At 45.8% G+C, this 23,319-nt stretch overlaps 2 protein-coding genes across 2 annotated transcripts in view; one reads left to right on the forward strand and one right to left on the reverse strand.

Moving 5' to 3' along the window:
- Positions 1 to 8,967, reverse strand: part of ELP1 (elongator acetyltransferase complex subunit 1) — a 62,133-nt gene extending 53,166 nt beyond the window's left edge. Inside the window, exon 1 of the mRNA XM_060236983.1 lies at positions 8,875 to 8,967. The gene's annotated coding sequence lies outside the window, so the exon portion shown is untranslated. The remainder of the gene's footprint in view (positions 1 to 8,874) is intronic.
- A 7,039-nt stretch (positions 8,968 to 16,006) lies between these two features.
- Positions 16,007 to 23,319, forward strand: part of TBC1D2 (TBC1 domain family member 2) — a 33,046-nt gene continuing 25,733 nt past the window's right edge. The window contains exons 1-2 of the mRNA XM_060236984.1: positions 16,007 to 16,420; positions 21,641 to 21,764. Of these exons, the coding sequence (XP_060092967.1) occupies positions 16,007 to 16,420; positions 21,641 to 21,764 (538 nt within the window). The remainder of the gene's footprint in view (positions 16,421 to 21,640; positions 21,765 to 23,319) is intronic.

The following is a 23,319-nucleotide window of genomic DNA, read 5'->3' on the forward strand; positions in this document are numbered from 1 at the left end:
ATCCACGGCTTCGTGGCAGCGCCAGGGACCAAAAACTTGCTTTTGGACCACGGATCCTCATGGATCCACATGATTTTTGCCTTGGATCCCCCCAAGCCATCCATCCAGTCATATATCATGTCCATGGGCACAGTTTACACCACAGAAATCATGGATCCACGGCTTCGTGTCAGCGCCAGGGACCAAAAACTTGCTTTTGGACCACGGATCCTCATGGATCCACATGATTTTTGCCTTGGATCCCCCCAAGCCGTCCATCCAGTCATATATTATGTCCATGGGCACAGTTTACACCACAGAAATCATGGATCCATGGCTTCGTGGCAGCACCAGGGACCAAAAACTTGCTTTTGGACCACGGATCCTCATGGATCCACATGATTTTTGCCTTGGATTCCCCCAAGCCATCCATCCAGTCATATATTATGTCCATGGGCACAGTTTACACCACAGAAATCATGGATCCACGGCTTCGTGGCAGCTCCAGGGACCAAAAACTTGCTTTTGGACCACGGATCCTCATGGATCCACATGATTTTTGCCTTGGATCCCCCCAAGCCGTCCATCCAGTCATATATCATGTCCATGGGCACAGTTTACACCACAGAAATCATGGATCCACGGCTTCGTGGCAGCTCCAGGGACCAAAAACTTGCTTTTGGACCACGGATCCTCATGGATCCACATGATTTTTACCTTGGATCCCCCCAAGCCATCCATCCAGTCATATATTATGTCCATGGGCACAGCTTACACCACAGAAATCATGGATCCACGGCTTCGTGGCAGCGCCAGGGACCAAAAACTTGATTTTGGACCACGGATCCTCATGGATCCACATGATTTTTTGCCTTGGATCCCCCCAAGCCGTCCATCCAGTCATATATCATGTCCATGGGCACAGTTTACACCACAGAAATCATGGATCCACGGCTTCGTGGCAGCGCCAGGGACCAAAAACTTGCTTTTGGACCACGGATCCTCATGGATCTACATGATTTTTGCCTTGGATCCCCCCAAGCCGTCCATCCAGTCATATATCATGTCCATGGGCACAGTTTACACCACAGAAATCATGGATCCACGGCTTCGTGGCAGCGCCAGGGACCAAAAACTTGCTTTTGGACCACAGATCCTCATGGATCCACATGATTGTTGCCTTGGATCCCCCCAAGCCGTCCATCCAGTCATATATCATGTCCATGGGCACAGTTTACACCACAGAAATCATGGATCCACGGCTTCGTGGCAGCGCCAGGGACCAAAAACTTGCTTTTGGACCACGGATCCTCATGGATCCACATGATTTTTGCCTTGGATCCCCCCAAGCCATCCATCCAGTCATATATTATGTCCATGGGCACAGCTTACACCACAGAAATCATGGATCCACGGCTTCGTGGCAGCGCCAGGGACCAAAAACTTGATTTTGGACCACGGATCCTCATGGATCCACATGATTTTTGCCTTGGATCCCCCCAAGCCATCCATCCAGTCATATATCATGTCCATGGGCACAGTTTACACCACAGAAATCATGGATCCACTGTTTCGTGGCAGCACCGGGGAGCAAAAACTTGCTTTTGGACCACAGATCCTCATGGATCCACATGATTTCTCTTCGAATCCCCCAAGCCCTCCATACAGTCACATATCATGTCCATGAGCAGAGTCTGCACCACAGAAATCATGGATTCACGACTTCGTGGCAGCGCCAGGGACCAAAAACTTGATTTTGGACCACGGATCCTCATGGATCCGCATGATTTCTGCTTTGGATCCCCCAAGCCCTCCATCCAGTCACATATCATGTCCATGAGCAGAGTCTGCACCACAGAAATCGTGGATCCACAGCTTCGTGGTAGCGCAAAGGACCAAAAACTTGCTTTTGGACCACGGATCCTCATGGATCCATGTGATTTCTGCTTCGGATCCCCCCAAGCCCTCCATACAGCCACATATCATGTCCATGGGCACAGTTTACACCACAGAAATCATGGATCCATGGTTTCATGGCAGCGCCAGGGACCAAAAACTTGGTTTTGAATCACGGATCCTCATGGATCCACATGATTTCTGCTTCAGATCCTCCCAAGCCCTCAATTGAATCACGTATCATGTCTATTAGCAGAGTCTAGAACACAGAAATCATAGATCCACGGCTTCGTGGCAGTTCCAGAAATAAAAAACTTGGTTATAAACCACGGATCCTCATGGATCCACGTGATTTCTGCTTCAGACCCCCCAAGCCCTCCATAGAGCCACATATCATGTCCATGGGCACAGTTTACACCACAGAAATCATGGATCCACGTTTTCAAGACAGCGCCAGGGACCAAAAACTTGGTTTTGAATCACGGATCCTCGTGGATCCACATGATTTCTGCTTCGGATCCCCCAAGCCCTCAATCAAATCACATATCATGTCCATGAGCAGAGTCTGCACCACAGAAACCATGGATCCACGTCTTCGTGACAGCGCCAGGGACCAAAACTTGATTTTGGACCACGGATCCTCATGGATCCACGTGATTTTTGCTTCGAATCCCCCCAAGCCCTCCATAGAGCCACATATCATGTCCATGGGCACAGTTTACACCACAGAAATCATGGATCCACGTTTTCAAGACAGCGCCAGAGACCAAAAACTTGGTTTTGAACCACAGATCCTCATGGATCCACATGATTTCTGCTTCGGATCCCCCAAGCCCTCAATCAAATCACATATCATGTCCATGAGCAGAGTCTGCACCACAGAAATCATGGATCCACGTCTTCGTGACAGCGCCAGAGACCAAAACATTGATTTTGGACCACGGACCCTTATGGATCCACATGATTTCTGCTTCGGATCCCCCCAAACCTTCCATCCAGCCACTTATCATGTCCATGGGCAGTGTTTGCACCACAGAAATCATAGATCCACAGCTTTGTGGCAGCGCCAGGGACCAAAAACTTGCTTTTGGACCACTGATCCTCATGGATCCACATGATTTTTGCTTTGGAGCCCCCCAAGCCCTCCATCCAGTCGCATATCATGCCCATGGACAGAGTTTGCAGCACAGAAATTGTGGATTCACAACTTCATGGCAGCGCCAGGGACCAAAAACTTGCTTTTGGAACACAGATCCTCATGAATCTTCATGATTTTTACTTTGGGCCACTCCAAGCTCACTATCCAATCACATATCATGTCCATGGGTAAAGCTTGCACCACAGAAATCATAGATACACAGCTTCGTGGCAGTGCCAGAGACCAAAAACTTGGTATTGGACCACGGATCCTCATGAATCCTCATGAATTTTGCCTTGGATTCCCCCAACCTCACCATCCAATCGCATATCATGTCTATGGGCGGAGCTTCCACCACAAAAATCATGGATCCACGGCTTCGTGGCAGCACCATGGAAGAAGAACTTGGTTTTGCACCATGGATCCTCATGAGTTTACACCCTGGAAATCATGGATCCTTGGCATTGTGGCAACATCATGGAGCGAAAACATGGCTTTGAAGCACATATCCTCATGGATCCTCATGATATCTGCATTGGCTCATCCCAAGCTCACCATCCAATCTCATGTTGTGTCCATGGAAAGAGCTTGCTCCACAGATATAATGGATCCATGGCTTCGTGGCAGCACCATGGATCCAGAACATGATTTTGAGGCACGGATCCTCATGGGTCCTCTTATGAAAAGATAGGAGTCTTGGAAAACAATTTCACAGTAGACCTTTATTCCTGGTTTAGCAGTGTCCCCAAATTGACATTCTACACCAGGGGTGGCCAACGATAGCTCTCCAGAAGTTTTTTGCCTACAACTCCCATTAGCCCCAGCCATCAGCCATGCTTGCTGGGCTGATGGGAGTTGTAGGCAAAAAACTTCTGGAGAGCTACTGTTGGCCACCCCTGTTCTACACTAAAATAATAGAATTGTATAGAATCATAGAGTTGGAAGGGACCTCCAGGGTCATCTAGTCCAACTCCCTGCACAATGCAGGAAACTCACAAACACCTTCCCCAACATTCACAGGATCTTCATTGCTGTCAGATGCCCATCTAGCCTCTGTTGAAAAACCTCCAGGGAAGGAGAGCCCACCACCTCCCGAGGAAGCCTGTTCCACTGAGGACCGCTCTAACGGTCAGGAAGTTCTTCCTCATGTTGAGCTGGAAACTCTTTTCATTTAATTTCAACCCATTGGTTCTGGTCCCACCTTCTGGGGCCACAGAAAACAATTCCACACCATCCGCTATATGACAGCCCTTGAAGTACTTGAAGATGGTGATCATATCACCCCTCAGTTGTCTCCTCTCCAAGCTAAACAGACCGAGCTCCTTCAATCTTTCCTCATAGGACTTGGTCTCCATGTCCCTCATCATCTCCATTGCCCTCCTCTGGACATATTTTGTTATTAACCTGTGGTGCCCCAAAATGAACGCAGTAGTCTGGTAGGGTCCTAACCACAGCAGAGTAAAGTGACACAATCACTGAACATGATGTGGACACTTGGTTTTTGGTGATAAATTGTGTTTGCCTTGTGTGGAATTGTTTCCTGTGGCCCTGGAAGGTAGGACCAGAAGCGGTTGAGATCAAAAGTGGTTTCGGCTCAACATCAGGAAGAATTTCCTGATCGTTAGCAATTTCTCAGTTGAACAGGCTTCCTCCTCGGGACGTGGTGGGCTCTCCTTCCTTGGACGTGTTTAAACAGAGGCTTAGATGGCCATCTGACAGCAATGAAGATCCTGTGAGTTTAGGGGGAGATGTTTGTGAGTTTCCTGCATTGTGCAGGGGGTTGGACTAGATGACCCTGGGGGTCCCTTCCAACTCTATGATTCCATTATTCTAATTTGGTGGCCTCTATCTAGTGAGCAAGATGTTTTGAAGTCAAAGATAAGACCATTACAATATCTGCCTTGGATAGTTTGCAACTCAGTGGCATCAGAAAGTTCAGAATGCAGTTATTTACAGTGAAAGGTATGGACATGATTTTGATTTCTCATGTGACTGTGGTGTCCTTGATAAGTTAGAGACATTACAGATTTTTTTTGTTTGGTCATCCTGTAGACATTGGTGTGATGTCATAATGCACAAGCCTCAAAGTAGCTGAAGCAGTGTTTGGCATCTTGGCAGTGTTCTGAGGTTTTCGTGGGTTATTCTGTGGTCATGGACGTGCTGTGTGATGTGAAAGAAACCTCAGGGGGACCATGCATGATGAGCCCAACTACTCAAAAATGAAAAGTCACAGAACTCATGAAGATTAAGTGTTTCAAAGTATGTAACCACACTGTGACATCATACAAGGTACTCGAAATCCAATTTGTATTTTGCAAACGCTGGACATAGACGTGACATCTGGATGGATAATGAGTGTGGTGAACAATAAAATTGTGAATGTGTGATAGTTGTTCAGCAAGCTATGACCATGGATGTTACATGTGGTATAATGTCGAGTTTTCCTTGATCCAACGCAAATAACTTTAAGATCAAGAAGGATCCGCACTTCAAAACCATATTTTGGCTCCTTGGTACCGGCACAAAGCCATGGACCTGTCATTCCTGTGGTGCAAGGTCTGCCAAAAATCATGGTGGAATCCAACGCAAAAATCATGTGGATCCATGAGGATCCATGGTCCAAAAGCAAGTTTTGGTCCCTGGCGCTGCCACGAAGCCGTGGATCGACCAATTCTGTGGTGAAAACTCTGCCCATGGACATGATATAAGACTATATGGAGGGCTTGGGGGGATCCAAGGCAAAAATCAAGTGGATCCATGAGGATCGGTGGTTCATAACCAAGTTTTTGATTTCTGGCGATGCCACGAAACTGTGGATCCATGATTTCTGTGGTGGAAACTCTGCCCATGGACATGATATGTGATTGCATGGAGGGCTTGGGGGTTCCGAAGCAGAAATCACGTGGATCCATGAGGATCCGTGGTCCAAAAGCAAGTATTTGGTCCCTGGCGCTGCCACGAAGCCACGGATCCACGATTTCTATGGTGCAAACTATGCCCATGGACATGACATGTGGCTGTATGGAGGGCTTGGGGGGGTTCAAAGCAAAAATCACGTGGATCCATGAGGATCCATGGTCCAAAAGCAAGTTTTTGGTCGCTGGCGCTGCCACGAAGACATGGATCCACGATTTCTGTGTTGCACACTCTGCTTATGGACATGATATGTGACTGGATGGAGGGTTTGGGGGGATCCAAAGCAGAAATCATGTGGATCCATGAGGATCCGTGGTCCAAAACCAAGTTTTTGGTCCCTGGCGCTGCCACGAAACTGTGGATCCATGATTTCTGTGGTGTAAACACTGCCCATGGACATTATATGTGACTGGATGGAGGGCTTGGAGGGATCCGAAGTGAAAATCACGTGGATCCATGAGGATCCGTGGTCCAAAAGCAAGTTTTTGGTCGCTGGCGCTGCCACGAAGACATGGATCCACGATTTCTGTGTTGCACACTCTGCTCATGGACATGATATGTGACTGGATGGAGGGTTTGAGGGATCCAAAGCAGAAATCATGTGGATCCATGGTCCAAAATCATGTTTTTGGTCCCTGGCGCTGCCACGAAGATGTGGATCCACGGTTTCTGTGGTGCAGACTCTGCTCATGGACATGATATGTGACTGGATGGAGGGTTCGAGGGATCCGAAGCAGAAATCATGTGGATCTAAGAGGATCCGTGGTCCAAAATCATGTTTTTGGTCCCTGGCGCTGCCACGAAGACGTGGATCCATGATTTCTGTGGTGCAGACTCTGCTCATGGACATGATATGTGATGGGTTTGAGGGCTTGGGGGATCCAAAGCAGAAATCATGCGGATCCATGAGGATCCGTGGTCCAAAATCATGTTTTTGGTCCCTGGCGCTGCCACGAAGACGTGGATCCATGATTTCTGTGGTGCAGACTCTGCTCATGGACATGATATGTGATTAGATTGAGGGCTTGGGGGATCCAAAGAACAAATCATATGGATCCAATAGGATCCGTGGTCCAAAATCAAGTTTTTGGTCCCTGGCGCTGCCACGAAGCCGTGGATCCATGATTTCTGTGGTGTAAACTGTGCCCATGGACATGATATATGACTGGATGGACGGCTTGGGGGGATCCAAGGCAAAAATCATGTGGATCCATGAGGATCCGTGGTCCAAAAGCAAGTTTATGGTCCCTGGCGCTGCCACGAAGCCGTGGATCCATGATTTCTGTGGTGTAAACTGTGCCCATGGACATGATATATGACTGGATGGACGGCTTGGGGGGATCCAAGGCAAAAATCACGTGGATCCATGAGGATCCGTGGTCCAAAAGCAAGTTTTTGGTCCCTGGCGCTGCCACGAAGCCGTGGATCCATGATTTCTGTGGTGTAAACTGTGCCCATGGACATGATATATGACTGGATGGATGGCTTGGGGGGATCCAAGGCAAAAATCATGTGGATCCATGAGGATCCGTGGTCCAAAAGCAAGTTTTTGGTCCCTGGCGCTGCCACGAAGCCGTGGATCCATGATTTCTGTGGTGTAAGCTGTGCCCATGGACATGATATATGACTGGATGGATGGCTTGGGGGGAAACAAGGCAAAAATCATGTGGATCCATGAGGATCCGTGGTCCAAAAGCAAGTTTTTGGTCCCTGGCGCTGCCACGAAGCCGTGGATCCATGATTTCTGTGGTGTAAACTGTGCCCATGGACATAATATATGACTGGATGGACGGCTTGGGGGGATCCAAGGCAAAAATCATGTGGATCCATGAGGATCCGTGGTCCAAAAGCAAGTTTTTGGTCCCTGGCACTGCCACGAAGCCGTGGATCCATGATTTCTGTGGTGTAAACTGTGCCCATGGACATAATATATGACTGGATGGATGGCTTGGGGGGATCCAAGGCAAAAATCATGTGGATCCATGAGGATCCATGGTCCAAAAGCAAGTTTTTGGTCCCTGGCGCTGCCACGAAACAGTGGATCCATGATTTCTGTGGTGTAAACTGTGCCCATGGACATGATATGTGACTGGATGGAGGGCTTGGGGGGATCCGAAGCAAAAATCACATGGATCCATGAGGATCCGTGGTCCAAAAGTAAGTTTTTGGTCCCTGGTGCTGCCACGAAGCCGTGGATCCATGATTTCTGTGGTCCAACATCTGCCCATGGACATGGTATGTGATTGGCTGGTTATCTTGTGGTGGCCCAAAGCAAATATCATGAGGATCCGTGGTTTGGAAACATGTTTTTTCAGTGCTGTGGCGCCACCAATTCGTGGAGGCATGATTTTTCTGGTGCTGCCTATAGTCTAAGAGAGGATCTACAACATGATGGTGGTTTGATTTCATTTCACCATAAAAATCATATGAATTCATGAGGATCCGTGCTTTGGAAGCCAGTTTTTGCACTGCTGAGGCGCCACGAATTCGTGGAGGCATGATTTTTGTGGTCCTGCCTATAGTCTAAGACAGAATCTACAGGATTAAAGTGGTTTGATTTCATTTCAATGTAAAAATCATATGAATTCATGAAGATCCGTGTAGATCCGACTTTTACCCAGACCCGCAAATCTCTACGTAAGGAGTAGGCTCACTTGATAAAGCTCCTTCCCCCTCAAAAGTTCAGAAGGAAATTACCCAGTTACCATTTACGTCTGAACGTTGCAAGGATCTGGAAACTGGCTTGAACCCAGGCAAAGCTCCAGCCGAACCCCCTGCACTATACGCTTTGCAGATCTGGGCTTGAAGAACCGAGAGGGGAGTGGGATCCTGTCATTTTGCACCCTTCCCTCAGTGTTGAAGGCAACGGTGGACAAAACACGCATTCCTCCAGCGGGACGAGAAGATATCCTCCGCGATCGTGATTCCCACTGAAGCTCACTTACCTTAGAAGCAGGATACTTTTCAACGACACGCGTGCGCCTTCTCTACAACCTCTCCACGCCTGCCATGTTAAAAGACGCTGTGCGGGCAAAGAGAACAGAGGGCATGCTCAGTAGAGCTCTGAAGCCGACAACGAGTACGGGCGGTACGATTTACGGAGCATGCGCGCTCAGTGGGGCGCTGAAGGCGAGGACTGCGTCGTAGCCAAAGAGCGCATGCTCAGTGGAAAGCTGTTGCGTCTAGGGACTGATCTAGGTTGGCAGCCGTGTTGGACTGACGCAATGGAACAAAGCAAGAGTCATGTTGCACCTTTAAGACCAACGAAGTTTTATTCAGAATGTCAACTGATGAAGTGTGCTTCTAGCACACGAAAGCTTACATTCTGAATAAAACTTTGGTTGGTTTTGTTGGTTTTAAAGGCGCAACTTGCGTCTAGGGATTGCTGAGAGACGATTTGTTAAAGAGCGGGAAATTTCAGGAAGGGTTTTGTGCGCGCATCTGCCTTAGTCGCCTTGGGATAGACAACTTTTCGTTCTTTCAGTCTTACTTTCCCAGACTTTCTGTACTACACAGACCAACACAGCTACCCACCTGAATTTAGCACACACTGTGAGTAAACATCACATTATTAGAGAGCCACTACTTCCCTCACAGCTGACATGGCAACGCACAGCCATTAAATGTTATATAACTTGTAAGATCCAGGTTTGAATCCCCACTCTGTCAAGGAAACTGGCTGAATGACCTTGGGCCAGTCGCATACTCTCAGCCTAACCTACCTAAGAGGGTTGTTGTGAGGATAAAACGGAGGACCTGCTTTGAGTCCCCATTTGGGACTAAGGTAGGATATAAATGAAATAAGTAAACACATGCATATTTTTTTTCTGAATTCTGGAGACTACAAAAATAGTCACAGATATTTTCTGCTATGTCCCTTTACGGCCACAAGAGGCTGCTATTGACTGGATAATAGCAGAGTTTCCTCTCTTGTGGTGTTGCCAGATTTAGCCTGCAGGAATGAAATTCGGTTCTGTCTCAAACCTTTTATAAACGCAAAGTCGTTGCTCTGTCTCGTGATCTGACATGGTTTAGGACATGCAAAAGCTTGTATTACTAGACCTTGCTGAAGTTATCCCATCTCTTTTCCTATATTAAGACTTTTCTTTCTTTGCTTTTCTCTTCCTGACAAATTTGCTGTGTTGCAGTGTTGCTGATTTCTTTTAGCAAAAGCTAAACATCTGGCTACTCTCACAGTTCAGTCTGTCCCTTGAGCTCAATATACACGCTTTGGCAGGGATGGCAGTGTTCCCTCTAAGCTGAGTTAGTGTGAGCTAGCTCACAGATTTTTAGCCTCCGCCTCACACATTTTTGTCTTAGCTCAGGAAGGATGACCCCAGAGCACACTAATTTATGTAGTAGCTCACAACTTTAATACCAGTAGCTCACAAAGTAGAATTTTCGCTCACAAGACTCTGCAGCTTAGAGGGAACATTGGAGGGGGGGGGTTAGCTGAATTAAATGTATTGGGATTTTATTACAGTAGGTTTTTGCCTGAGGGTAACAACCTAAAACGGAGCAAAATTTGAGTCCAGTGGCACCTTTAATTATTATTATTATTTCTGAGTATAAGCTTTCATGTGCATGGACACTTCTCCAGATACATCTCACTTTGTTATTTGAAGATCAGGTAAATACAGCTCTGAGAATGGCTTCATTGCTACAGTTTCTTGTATAGAAACAGCCTCTTCTTTTAGACTCTGCTGATCTGGCCATGCTCATCCATGCTTCTGTAATGTCAAGACTAGGCTACTGCAATGCACGGTCTACATGGGGCTGTCCTTGAAGACTAGGCAGAAGCTGCACCACATCTTTTGTTGTTCATTTGCAGTCGAGTCCGACTCTTTGCGACCCCATGGACAAAGTCATGCCAGGTCCTCCTGTCTTCTACCATCCTCCGAAGTCTGTTCAAATTTGCAGGGTCTCAAAGTCTGCACCACATCTACTATTATTCTAATCTTAAAACAACTCCACTTAGTGAGATCTGAGAACACTTTCCTGGAAGTAAGACCCATGGAGTAGACAAATAGGATTCTCAGTGTACTTGCTTAGGAAGACACCTATGTTTTCTGTGTCCAATTCAAGTTGTTGGTCATCACTTGTAAAACTTTCAGGCACCCCAGGGACTCACATATCTGAGAGCTCTTCTCTCCAAGTAAGAGCCAGTGCACCAGCTCAGATTCTTGCAGGACTCCTTTCCTTACTGCCCTCTTCCTTGGCCATTTTGAATGGTATTCCTGAAGTAGTCAGAAGAATGCCCACCTCATGCCTTTTTTTTGGAAATGCTGTGAGGTTCTAGGGCTGCCAACTCCAGACTGGAAAACTTCTGGAGATCTGTGGTGGGAATTGTGGAGGGGGGCTCAACAAGGCATAATGCCATAAAGTCTACCTCCAAAGCAGCCATTTTCTCTAAGGGAATTGATCTCTGATGTTTGGAGATCCATTGTAATTCTGGGAGATCACCACACATCACATGGAAGTTGAAAATCCTATTGCCAACTCCGGCTTGGGAAACTCCTGGTGATTTGGACTAGACAGGTGAATAGACAGGGTTTGGAGAGGGTGTGGTTTGGAGAAGCAGGAACTTCAGGAAGGTACAATGCCATAGAATCCACCCTCCAAAGCAGCCATTTTCTCCATGGGAACTGATCTCTGTAGTCTGTAGATGAGTTATAGTTCTGGAATATTACCAGGCCCCACCTGGAGGCTGGCAGATGTAAGCTATTCTGTTGAAAAGAGGTGTTGAGATCAGGAAAATCTGTGTCTCATCTCATCTATAAGCAGGGGTTGTTTTGTAGAAAAATAGGTGGTGGAGCTCATCCAGGGATTGTTATGCAGCTGCACCTATGATTCAGTGGACAAGAAGGTGGAACTCTCAGAAGGAGGAGGTAGAACTCTCAGAAAGGTTCAGGAGCTGTGCTCCTGTGAGCTCCCACTGAATCTGAGGCTTGTCGATAAGTATTTGATAATTGTGAGGTGTGTCTTAACTGTTATAGAATGCACTGGGTTTTGTAAACCTGTTAATGGCAGCAAAAGCATGCCATACTTATTTCCATAATATTTTCTAACTGAAAGGGGGGGGGATTACCAAGCCACTTTTCATCTTCATTTTCTATTGCTTTTTCATACTCCCCCCTTTACTTCTAAGAAACCACATAGCTCCTTATCAAACTCCATTTGTTCCAGGGTTCAAAAACAAAAAAATCTAGCTCTTCCCGCGTGTCCCGCTGTACGTGAGAATAGACTCTAGATGCGTCGTGCCAAAGACCGAGCCTAACCGTGTTCCCTCGAGCTCCTTCCCCGAGTCTCCCTTCCACGCACAACAATGCAGCTCTTTTACGGCCTCGTGTAATCCCGAGTGAGATTTGCTAGGATGACATCATGGCGCGCACACCCACGTGTGAACGAAACGCGCCCGCCGCCCGGGCTTGTCGAAACTTTGCAGAGTGCATTCAAGGAGCGCACGAAAACATGCAAGGCGACGAGTCTCCGCGTGCTCGGGCAATCGGACCTTTGGACCTGCGCCTGCAGCCTAAATTTGCAAACATTTGCAGCGATGCAGGCGATTCCTGGGAAAGGCGTCGTTTCTTTTTCCTGCTGCCGGGCGCGGAGGAAGGCATTGGCTGCTTTTTTTCCGCCGCCAGGGCCATGCCCGGGACCGCCTGGCACCGCCCCGCCCCTAAACGACCAGGAAACAGCCGGCCGCCGCTTGCCCCGCAAGAGCCGCAGCACTCCGGAGCAGGAAGCGGAGCGGGCTCGGGAAGGCAGTGATGGCCCGGGGGAAGGTAAGAGCGGATGGGGTGGCTGCGCCTGGCTTGGATCACCTTCTGGAGCCCGGCCTAGTGGCGGGTTCCGGGAAGGCGACTGCAAGGTGGCTGGCTCTCTGAAGAATTGCAAGTTCTGCCGCCTGACAGTCTTGCAGAGAGCCGAGATCTTGGGATGTGGTGGTGGAAGTCTTCCCCTGGTTTGTCTTCAGCAGTTTAACCCAGATAATTTTACTATACTGTGATTGGATTTTAAATCTGTACCAGTTTGCGTTCTGAGCCACTGACTACCAGCTATGTGTGGCTTTGCTCGCTGTACCGGATTCCTCGTCCGATGAAGCATGCTTAGAGAGCACACGAAAACTTACGTTCTTGATCTTAAAGGTGCAACTTGTCTCCTATTTTGTTGTACTACTTCAGACCAACGCGGCTCCCTACTTGGATCTGTCTTCAGCAGTGTTCCCTCTAAGCTGAGTCAGGGTGAGTTAGCCTAGCTCACAGATTTTTAGCTTCCTTCCACCTTACACATTTTTTGTCTTAGCTCACGAAGGATGACCCCAGAGCACACTAATTGATGCAGCAGCTCACAACTTTATAATGCCAGTAGGTCACAAAGTAGAATTTTTGCTCACAAGGCTCTGCAGCTTAGAGGGAACGTTGCTCTTCAGGACGGGTTTTTTTAGCTCCTTCGGGGCACACGCGGATCTCTCTTCCTTCTTCCATTTTATTTTCACAGCAGCCCTGTGAGGGAGGTTTGTTGGGCAGTCAGGTTCATGGGAAGCGGGGATTTGAACCCTGGGAACCCGCGCCCAACACTCTTGACTTCTGCACTTCACTGTGGTGGCACTCAGCTCACCGCAGGGACATTGTTCGAGGTGGGCAGCTGTGTTGATCTGAAGCAATAGAACGAAGTTAAGAGTCCAGCGCCACCTTTAAGACCAATGTTCCGGGGACACTGTGTTAAGTCACAATCTGTGTTAAGTCACAGTCTGACTGGCGGTGCGTGCAGCTGGGGAGCTGGCGTCCAGACCCGCCCTTCATCCTGAATTTAATCTCTGTGGGTTTAATCATGAACAAGTGAATCATGAACATGGATTTTTTCATGGGGCAGCTCTTGTCTTCTAGCTACATTATAGCTTCCCTTCTTTTTGCCATGGGGGGCAATGCTTAAATGATGATGATGAAGAAGATGAAGATATTGGATTTCTATCCCGCCCTCCACTCTGAAGAGTCTCAGAGCGGCTCACAATCTCCTTTACCTTCCTCCCCCACAACAGACACCCTGTGAGGTGAGTGGGGCTGAGAGGGCTCTCACAGCAGCTGCCCTTTCAAGGACAACCTCTGCCAGAGCTATGGCTGACCCAAGGCCATGCTAGCAGGTGCAAGTGGAGGAGTGGGGAATCAAACCCGGTTCTCCCAGATAAGAGTCCGGACACTTAACCACTACACCAAACTGGCTCTCCTGATGATGATGATAATAATAATAATAAACTCAAATAAGGGATATTGACTGTTTACTCATTACATATACTAAACCCATCTTCCACTTTTAAAGGATTGGGGTTTTTTTTTTTCCTAATGGCAAACTAGAATGATGTTTATAATGCATGTTCCATGTTAAAAAGTAGATTAGGTGGACAGGAACACCTCTGAGAATACTTCTGTCCTTAGTTTAACCCAGACTTGCCAGCAATAGAGCAATTAACAGACAACATTTATTGCCTCATTCTGACATGTTACTGTTTTATTGGTTTCCCAGGTAAATGCTATCCAGACCAAATGTTCTTTCAATTTGTTTATTTCACTATTTTGCCATTGGAGTCTAACTTTGTATCACTTTGCATTCTTAACCGCTGCCCACCAGCTATAAGTAGCTCTGCTCCCTATACCCCATTCCATTGTCTGATGAAGTATGCATGCATACTAAAGCTTACATTCTGAATAAAACTTTGCTGGTCTTAAAGGCGCTACTGGACTCCTACTTCATTTTAGTAATAAAGTGCATTCAAGTTATAGCCAAGTTTTTCAAGCCAAGAGAGGAGCACAGGTTCAATGCCATTGCCTTCCTCTGCATATCCTTAAAGAGTAGTTTTAGGAATACAGGAAGAGGCTTATGAATGAGTCAGACAACAGGTCCCTCTTGCCCACTTTTGCAATATTTATTTATCGAATGGCAGAGTCACACACAGGAAGCATAATATAAAATACAGAACCAAGTTTATATGAGTCTGCAAACCGACTGGGCAATCCCCATAAATAATAATAATGTCTAAAACTTTTCAATCCAATATCAATACCTACATTTTCAATTTTCTGCGCTTTTTGGCTGAAAGCTGCTCAGCAGGGTCTCCAGTTGAGTTTTTTCCCTGGGACCTCGTGTGACCCCTGGACTGAATTTAGGCCCTTATGCATTCAAAGACAGATGCCCTGTCTTTGCCAAAGTTTGCCAAATGTTTTAATGAGGTTGTGGGCTTTTTAGAAAGCCACCTAATTTGCGAACTTTTGCAGGTGATAGTTGTTTACGCACAAGTTTGCTGGTACACCTGAGCTATCATTTGACACATAAGAGCAGACTGCTTTGAGGGGGGGAGCTGTTTCCTGTTGTGTTGGCAACCAAACTCTGTTGTGTTGGCAACCAAACTCTGAAGCGCTATGTAAACCCACAGTCAAGACAAATGAGTCTTGCCAAGAAAAGTGGCAGGATTTTGGGAACTGGTTGAAATCCCAACTGGCTGATAAATACCCATACGCAGCAGACTTCATTTATTTTTTAATTTATTGTCCAGCTTTCTTTCCAATAGCGACATAAGGTGGCTTTCATAATGCTCCTCTCCTCCATTTTGTCCTTACAACAATCCTGTGAGGTAGGATTGGTCAAGAGTATGTGATTGGCCTAAGCTCACCCAGTGTGCTTCCATGGCAGGCTAGGGATTTGAATCTGGGTCTCCCAGTTGCTAGTCCAGCACTCTAGTCACTGGACTATACTGACTCACATGCTGGGTTTAAACCAGTCCTGGGATAAAGGAAATTTGACCATACAACAAACTCAGGGAAGGAAAAGTCAACCCAGTTGCAAGCAGGTCAATTTCCTGTCCTTCCCCCCCCCCCCCATCTGTGGATCCCGGGAACTGGTGAGAGCCTGATCCAGATCTCAGCTGTGATTTGGGGAGAAGTGGATGTCTTGTCTCTGTGCCATTTTCCTAATCTGAAATGCATCAGCTGAGCTAGCTGCTCTTTGCCACACTGTGGAAAACGTCTTAATTAAATTTATTATTATTATTCCAGTAACGAGAAATCTGCCCTGTGAGGTAATATGGAATCAGATTCTGGGAGTCAGGAGTTTGCTGTGCCTGCACCTTCAAGTAAGTCAGAAGAAGAGAATGTGGCAGATGTTGGAAGCGAGGAGAACTGTGCTGTCAAACAAGCTGCCCTACCTTCTTGCCACAAAGGTTTGGAAAACGCCTATCTGAAACCTTGCCAGGAAGCCCCCAGAAAGAAACTCTGTGGCTATTTGCACAAATATTCTGGGAAAGCACCGATAAGGGCCTGGAAGTCTCGTTGGTTCTTTTACGAGGAGAGCAAATGCCATTTGCTTTACTACAGGACGGCTCAAGATGTTAACCCTTTGGGGAGCATCGACATCTCCAGTGCTAGCTTTGATATCAAGGCTGGAGCCAACGAGGCAGTTTTTGAAATCAGGACTCCCAGCAAAGAATTTATCCTTAAGGTATGTGAAATGCACATTTGGCTGGTAGGTTGTGTGTCTGTGTGTGGAATTGTTGATGGTGTATGGTAGGGGTCCCCAAACGTTTTGAGCCTGTGGGCATTTGGAATTGTGTCACGGCATGGCAGGCGCAGTGACAAATCAGCTACCACGAAATGGCTGCTGCAGGAGGCAGAACCAAACACAAAATGGCTGCCGCAGCCTAATTTCAGTCTCCCAGTGCAGATCCCTGTGCTATGGTGGCAGCAGCTGCCAAAGCAACTTTTAAAAGAATCTGCACAACCAATCAAATCTCCAGAAGCCCTACCTAGCCCCACCTACTCTCCAAATAACCTGGTGTATTTAGAAAAGGTGGAGACCCCTGATAAAGGGCAAGAGCTGAGCCTTGAAGAATCTTGAACTAATAATTTGACTGAGCATAGGAAGGAGCTCTTAAGTCTGTGTAGCACCAAAAAGCTCTGACCGAAGGAACATTAAACAAATAACAGTTGCAGTGCTGGATTAGGCCAACAGTCAGGGCTGGGCCTAGACTGTCTGGCACCCTAGGTAAGGCTAATTTCTGGCGCAACCCCAATTTGGCGCAACCAGAAGGCCAGTGCCCTAGGCAATTGCCCAGTTTGCCTAGTGGCAGGGTTCTACCACTAGGCAAACAGTTCTATATCCTGTTTCAAACAGTGGCCAGTCAGATGCTTATAGCAGAGCCTACCAGCAATAGGCCTTACACAGACTCAAGAAGCTTCTTTCTACTGATTTAGCCCATTGGTCTGTCAAGGTCAGTTTTATCCATTCTGAATGGCAAGAAGCTCCTCACAATCTCAGGCAGCGGTCTTTCACATCACCTTCAGCTTCATCCTCCCCTCCCTCAGCCTCCTCCCAGGAAAGAGTGTGGCTAACAGACATGAGGTTGCCAGTTTGGTGTAGTGCAGGGGTGGCCAACAGTAGCTCTCCAGATGTTTTTTGCCTACAACTCCCATCAGCCCCAGCCAGCATGACCAATGGCTGGGGCTGATGGGAGTTGTAGGCAGAAAACATCTGGAGAGCTACCGTTGGCCACCCCTGGTGTAGTGGTTAAGTGTGAGGACTCTTATCTGGGAGAACTGGGTTCGATTCCCCACCTGCTGATGTGACCTTGAGTCAGTCACAAGTTCTCACAGAACTGTTCCTCTCAAGAGCAGTTTCTGTCAGAGCTCTCTCAGCTCCACCTACCTCATGGAGTGTCTGTTGTGGGGAGGGGAAGGGAAAGGAGATTGAAGTTGCTCTGAATCTTCTTTGGGTAGTGAAGGGTGGGGTAGAAATCTCTTCTCCTCCTCCTCCTTGATCATTGTTTTTTCCATATCAGGGTTATCTATGCTGACTGGCAGGGGCTTACTAGGGCCTCAGGTCTTTCACATCTCCTAAAAACCAGTTCTTTTAACTGGAGGCGTCAGGGATTGAACATGGGATCTTTTGGAAGCAAAGGAGATGCTCTGCTGTTGAGCCGTGGCCTCCCCTCTGGAGGTTGCAGTCAGGTATCATGACGGGTCCATCCTGTAGTTTCTGTACATGTCTACAACACTGTTTTAACGCCCACCTGAGCCAGTGGTCATCATTATATCTTGTGGCAATAAGTTCCACAACTCAACTTCCTTTTGTCTGTCTTGAAACTACCGCTGGTCAATTCCTGGGGTGACCCCAAGTTGTTGTAACGATGAGAGAGGGAGAAAAATGGGACTGAGTCTTAAAGGTTCTTAACTGGAGTAAAATGGACAAACTTACTAGAATCTTAAAAGACAATAATTTGGAGAAGTTTAAAGAAGACTGGAGTAAATTCCAAAGTTACATGGAAATACAATGGAGGGTGAAGAGACATTTAGTAGTTTATGACAACATTAATTAAACTTTAAATGATAAAGAAGAATCATGATTATTGAGTTAGTAGGATATAGTTACATGGTTATACATATATGAGTTAAGATAAGATTAAGACAGCTGGAATTCCGGAGTTGATTTTATAACTATGAGTTTTATGTTTAATAAGTACTAAGTGAATGTTAGAGAAAAGGTTAATGAAAGATAACTTTGTGTAAAAATTTTATAATGGTGAAAAGATATTTAGTAGTATATGACAATATTAATTGAACTTTAAATGATAAAGAGGAATTGTGATAAAAGCATTAGTAGAACATAGTTATTTGGTAAATATATATATGAGAGTTAAGATAAGACTAAGATAGGTGGAGCTCTGGAATTGATTTAATAATGATGAGCTTTGTGTTTAATAAGTACTAAGTGATTATTAGAGAAAAGGTTAGTGAATGATAATTTTTTCTTTCTAAAGATTTTATAATTGTGAATTTACCTTTAATATGCTTTTAATTTGTTTTAAGTACCGGCGGAGGCCATGAATAAGAGTGGGGGGGGGAGGAAAATATGTAATGTATTGGAGAAGTATATTTGAATTTGAATAGATGAATTTATTTCAATATATTGCAAAAAATAAAAAGTTTGGTTTTAAAAAAAAAAGAGAGAGGGAGAAAAGTTTCAACCCACTTTCCTCCATGCTGTGTGCGGAAGAACATAAGGAGGAAACTGCAGGGAGATCCAGTGTCTCAATACTGCCATGTTATCCTAGTCTGGAGCAGAGTTAGAATGGGGCTGGTATGAGGTACTGGTAAAACAGTGGCCAAGATGGTACCTCCCAAGTCTCTGGAGACAGACAGTAGTGTTAAGAAATATAAGTTACTATTCTTGCTTTTTGCTCAGATCTCTGATGCAAGGCCAGTGTTGGGGGGTCCAGTCTTGTTCACACCACCCTCCACCCGCCCTCTCAGAGCAGCACCATGTATGTGAGGGTGATCTGGCTGTAACATCTGTCACCCCATTGACCACCAGGGTTGATTTGGCTGATCTGGCTAGCTAGGCAGGTGTCCCCTACCTCCCTCACCGCTCCATGTGCATCCCTTCCAAAGCTGCGCACTCGGTGGAAGAGGACGACCATCCCAGATAGGAGTGTATTTATTCATTTAAAATGTTCCTTTTCTGCACAGCAGTGGTCTAGGCAGCTTCTAGTCCCTATCATTCAAACGTGTTAACCTGATTAATAAAAACACCAATGACATACAAACATACAAAAATCATATTGACAGCACAAGACAGTAATACTGGTGAAGTTGTTTCGTGGCTGCCACATTCTACAGGTAGCTTATTGCTGCCTTTCTAGCCTGCTCTGAACATTACTGTTTGCTGAATCTCCGTTTGGGGTCTGACAAGGGGAACACAGAAACCATACCAAAATATATTTCACAGGCCTGGAAACATCATGACCGCATTCTGAGATCTTGACAGATTGGATTCTGAGGACCTTGATTCAAATTTTCATAGTTGACGTCTATGATATTTCCATTTATTAAGTTTCCTCAAATCATCTTTTTATTAAGTGATCCTTCAGTGATTTCCAAACTGTGTTTGTGTGTAAATGGTAGTTTACTGAGCATTTGTGTTTGGCGACCAGCCTGAGAGAGTGCTTGATGGACTGTACTACTGAGGATAAAGTGAAAAGGCTTCTTAGGGATTTCCTTTTCACCTCTGGCAGCAGACATCCCAGGCACTTTTTCATTTTCTTTTCTGCTGTCCTCCCTTCTGTCCTCAATTGTCCTTTGGTACCTGACATGAACGGGGTGGGGGGGCGTTTGCTGTAGAATCAAACCCCCCCATAGGGTTGCCAGCTCTGGGTTGGGAAATTTCTAGAGAATTGGAAGTGGAGAGTGGGAAGTTCAGATTTGGGGACGTGAGGGGCCTTAGCTGGCATAATGTCATATAGTCTGCTCTCCAAAGCAACCGTTTTCTTCAGAGGCACTGATCTCTGTCATCTGAAGATCTATGGTCATTCTAGGGGATCTCCAGCAACTCTATAGCTATGCTGAAGGGAGTGGCTGTAAGAAATATGTCTGTTTCTGGGAAGAAATGAGTGAGTGTTCATCAAATGCTTGTTTAAGCTTGTTAATATTGCTGCCAGGAAAGCATTTTAAAAGTTTGGATTCCCCTGGTGTGTGTTACTTAGCTTTATCCACTTACAGCTGATTTTCTAGTTAGCTGGAATCTAGTATTGGACTTCTCATAGTTTATAGCTGGAGAATTTCAGACAGAAAAAAAAGATTAATATCTCTTAGTATTTTTATAAATGAGAACAGGGTTATAGTAATATGTTATTGTTCTGGAGGGCATTTTTTATAGTGATTTTAATATCTGTGGGGAAAAAATAGACAGTTTTTTAAATGTTGTTTATTATGTATCTTATACTATTCATATTGCATTGTTTGCGAATTCTGTAATGTGCCATCACTAATGTATTTTTCACCGTCACAAACAGTTTAAACAGTGATCTTTTGGATACTTCTGGTTTTTTCCCCAGTTTATTGGCAAAGATCAGGGACAAGGAGTAGTTTGATCACATTATCAGCTCCCTTTCCCTTTTCCTCTTACAAAAAGCTCTGATTCATTCTGATGAGGAGAAAGACTTTTTTTGTCTTCAGGAAACTGCTGTTTATCATGAGGGCAGCCTTCTGCTTTTGTGGGAAGCCAGATGTCAATATCCTAATGGGTTTGAACCAGTTGCCATACTAAAGCTTATCATGAATTTTGGCTGATTTATGATTTGCAAACTGAAGAATCATCATGAACTTCCACCAGTTTTGGTGCAGTTCTTGGTGGTTTGTGAAGAGCAGAAAGCAAATACCTGCTTTCTTCTCTTCATTAAAAACAGCTGTTTGGAAACCCTGTTTTCTGCTCCCCCTGGCTTTCTGTGAGGAGCAGAAAGCAGGGTTCAAATGGCTCAGAGCCATTTTAGCCAGAGTGGTGGTCTTGCTGCTCAGCTGTTTGGAGACCCCTGCTTTCTGCTACCTGTGAAAAGGCATGGAAAGCAGAAGGCAGGGATTTAAACTTTAAATGGCTCACAAACTAATATGAACCAGGTCAGTTTGCAAGTCAGCCTCCTGGCTTGTGGTTTGGATCATATCCAACTATGGATCATATCCATCCCTAATCCTGAACTCTTTTTCCCCCTTACTCATCATTAGAAGCACAAGACCAGGAAATCCATCTAGTTGCTTAACAGGTCTGTTCCAATTAACTTGTCTTTGTTACCAGACATTGTACTTGGCAGAATTCAGTGATATATGCATGATATTTGAATCACAAAGATCATGATCTGACCTTTTATTTATTTTTATTAAAAATTAACTACAGGCTGTCAGCAAACAAGCCATGATGTACTGGTTGCAGCAGTTACAGATCAAGCGTTGGGAGTTTTGTAATAACCAGCGTTGGAGTTTGGTAGAGGATGCTGTGGACGAAGGCCAGTTTAGCTACAGTAAGTGACAACAATAGAACTAAATTAGACATTTGCCCCTCAATGGGATGTTGGATTCTCACCAGTTAATATATGGATCACAATGTTCAGCTAAAGATATTTGCCTGGAACTTGAGTTGTCCTCCCATGCGGTATTCTCATTTTAATAATTGGCCTACTTTTTGGTGGGGGGGGGGAGGGAGGCAGGACATTATTTTTCTTGATACTTTTGCCTTTGTGTAACATGACAGAATCTTCTCCAAACACTTCTTCATTTTTAATGCGATTGCATCCAGTGTTCTCTCTAAGTTAGTGTGAGCTACCTCACAGTTTGTCAGTCTCCAATCCACACATTGTTGTCTTAGTTCAGGAAAAATGACCCCAGATCAAACTAGTTTATGCAGTAGCTCACAACTTTCATGTCAGTAGCTCACAAAGTGGAATTTTTGCTTACAAGACTCCACATCTTAGAGGGAGTATTGATTGCAGCACAAGTGTTTGAGGAACAGCCAAGGCTCAGAGGTAGAGCTGCTGCATAGCAAGCATGCAGAAAATCCCAGGTTCAATCCCTGGCATCTCCAGTTAAAAAGGACCAGGCTGTAGGTGATGTGAGAGACCTCCCTCTGAGACCCTGGAGAGATATTGCCAATGTAAGTAGACAGTGCTGAACTTGATGGACCAATGGTTTGATTCAGTATAAGGCAGCTTTGAATGTTCCATATATATATGTGACGCAAACTGTATATTGCCTAACTATGAAAGGGAAGTGGAATCATGTCTACTATTCTTTCCATCCTTCCTCTACTACTTCCATCCATCCTTCACAGAGCTTGTCCTTGAAAGGGCAGCTTCTGGGAGAGCTCTCTCAGTCCCACCCACCTCACAGGGTGTTTGTTGTGGGGGAGGAAGATAAAGGAGATCGTGAGCTGCTCTGAGAATCTTGAGTGGAGGACAGAGTATAAATCCAATGTCTTCTTCATCGTCCTCTTCTTCCTCTGGTGCACAAGCGCCATCTCTGAAGTTGCCTACTTGGTGACCATCTCAAATTTGTAGCAGAGTTCAGTGTGTGTAGGCCCAATCCACATAATCTCTGTCCCTCAGGTTTGGAGGAGGGGCTAGTGATCACATGGGCTGAGCCTGTGCACATTGACCATGACACATGTAGGCTCCAAGGGTGGACTGACCATTTATAATAATAATATAATAATAACATTTTATTTATATCCCGCCCTCCCCGCCGAAGCAGGCTCAGGGCGGCTAACAGCATTTCATACAATAAGTTATACAATGAGTATTAAAAACAACATTAATCTTAAAACATTCTAGTTATAAGTTAAAAATCAACATTTCTGGTGCTATTCTATCAGCAAATATGATGGCAAGTCACTTTAAGCGAATCCATCGATCATTCAATCGGCAAAGGCCATCTTAAAAAGGATGGTCCTGCAGGCCCTGCGGAACTGTTCAAGGCTCCGCAGGGCCCGCACTTCTTCCGGGAGCTGGTTCCAAAGGTGTGGCGCTGCAATAGAGAAGGCCCGTGTATGAGTATTTTGGAGTTTTGCCTCCTTTGGCCCGG

Source organism: Heteronotia binoei, chromosome 4 (genome assembly GCF_032191835.1).
Source record: "Heteronotia binoei isolate CCM8104 ecotype False Entrance Well chromosome 4, APGP_CSIRO_Hbin_v1, whole genome shotgun sequence".
Lineage (NCBI taxonomy): Eukaryota > Metazoa > Chordata > Lepidosauria > Squamata > Gekkonidae > Heteronotia > Heteronotia binoei.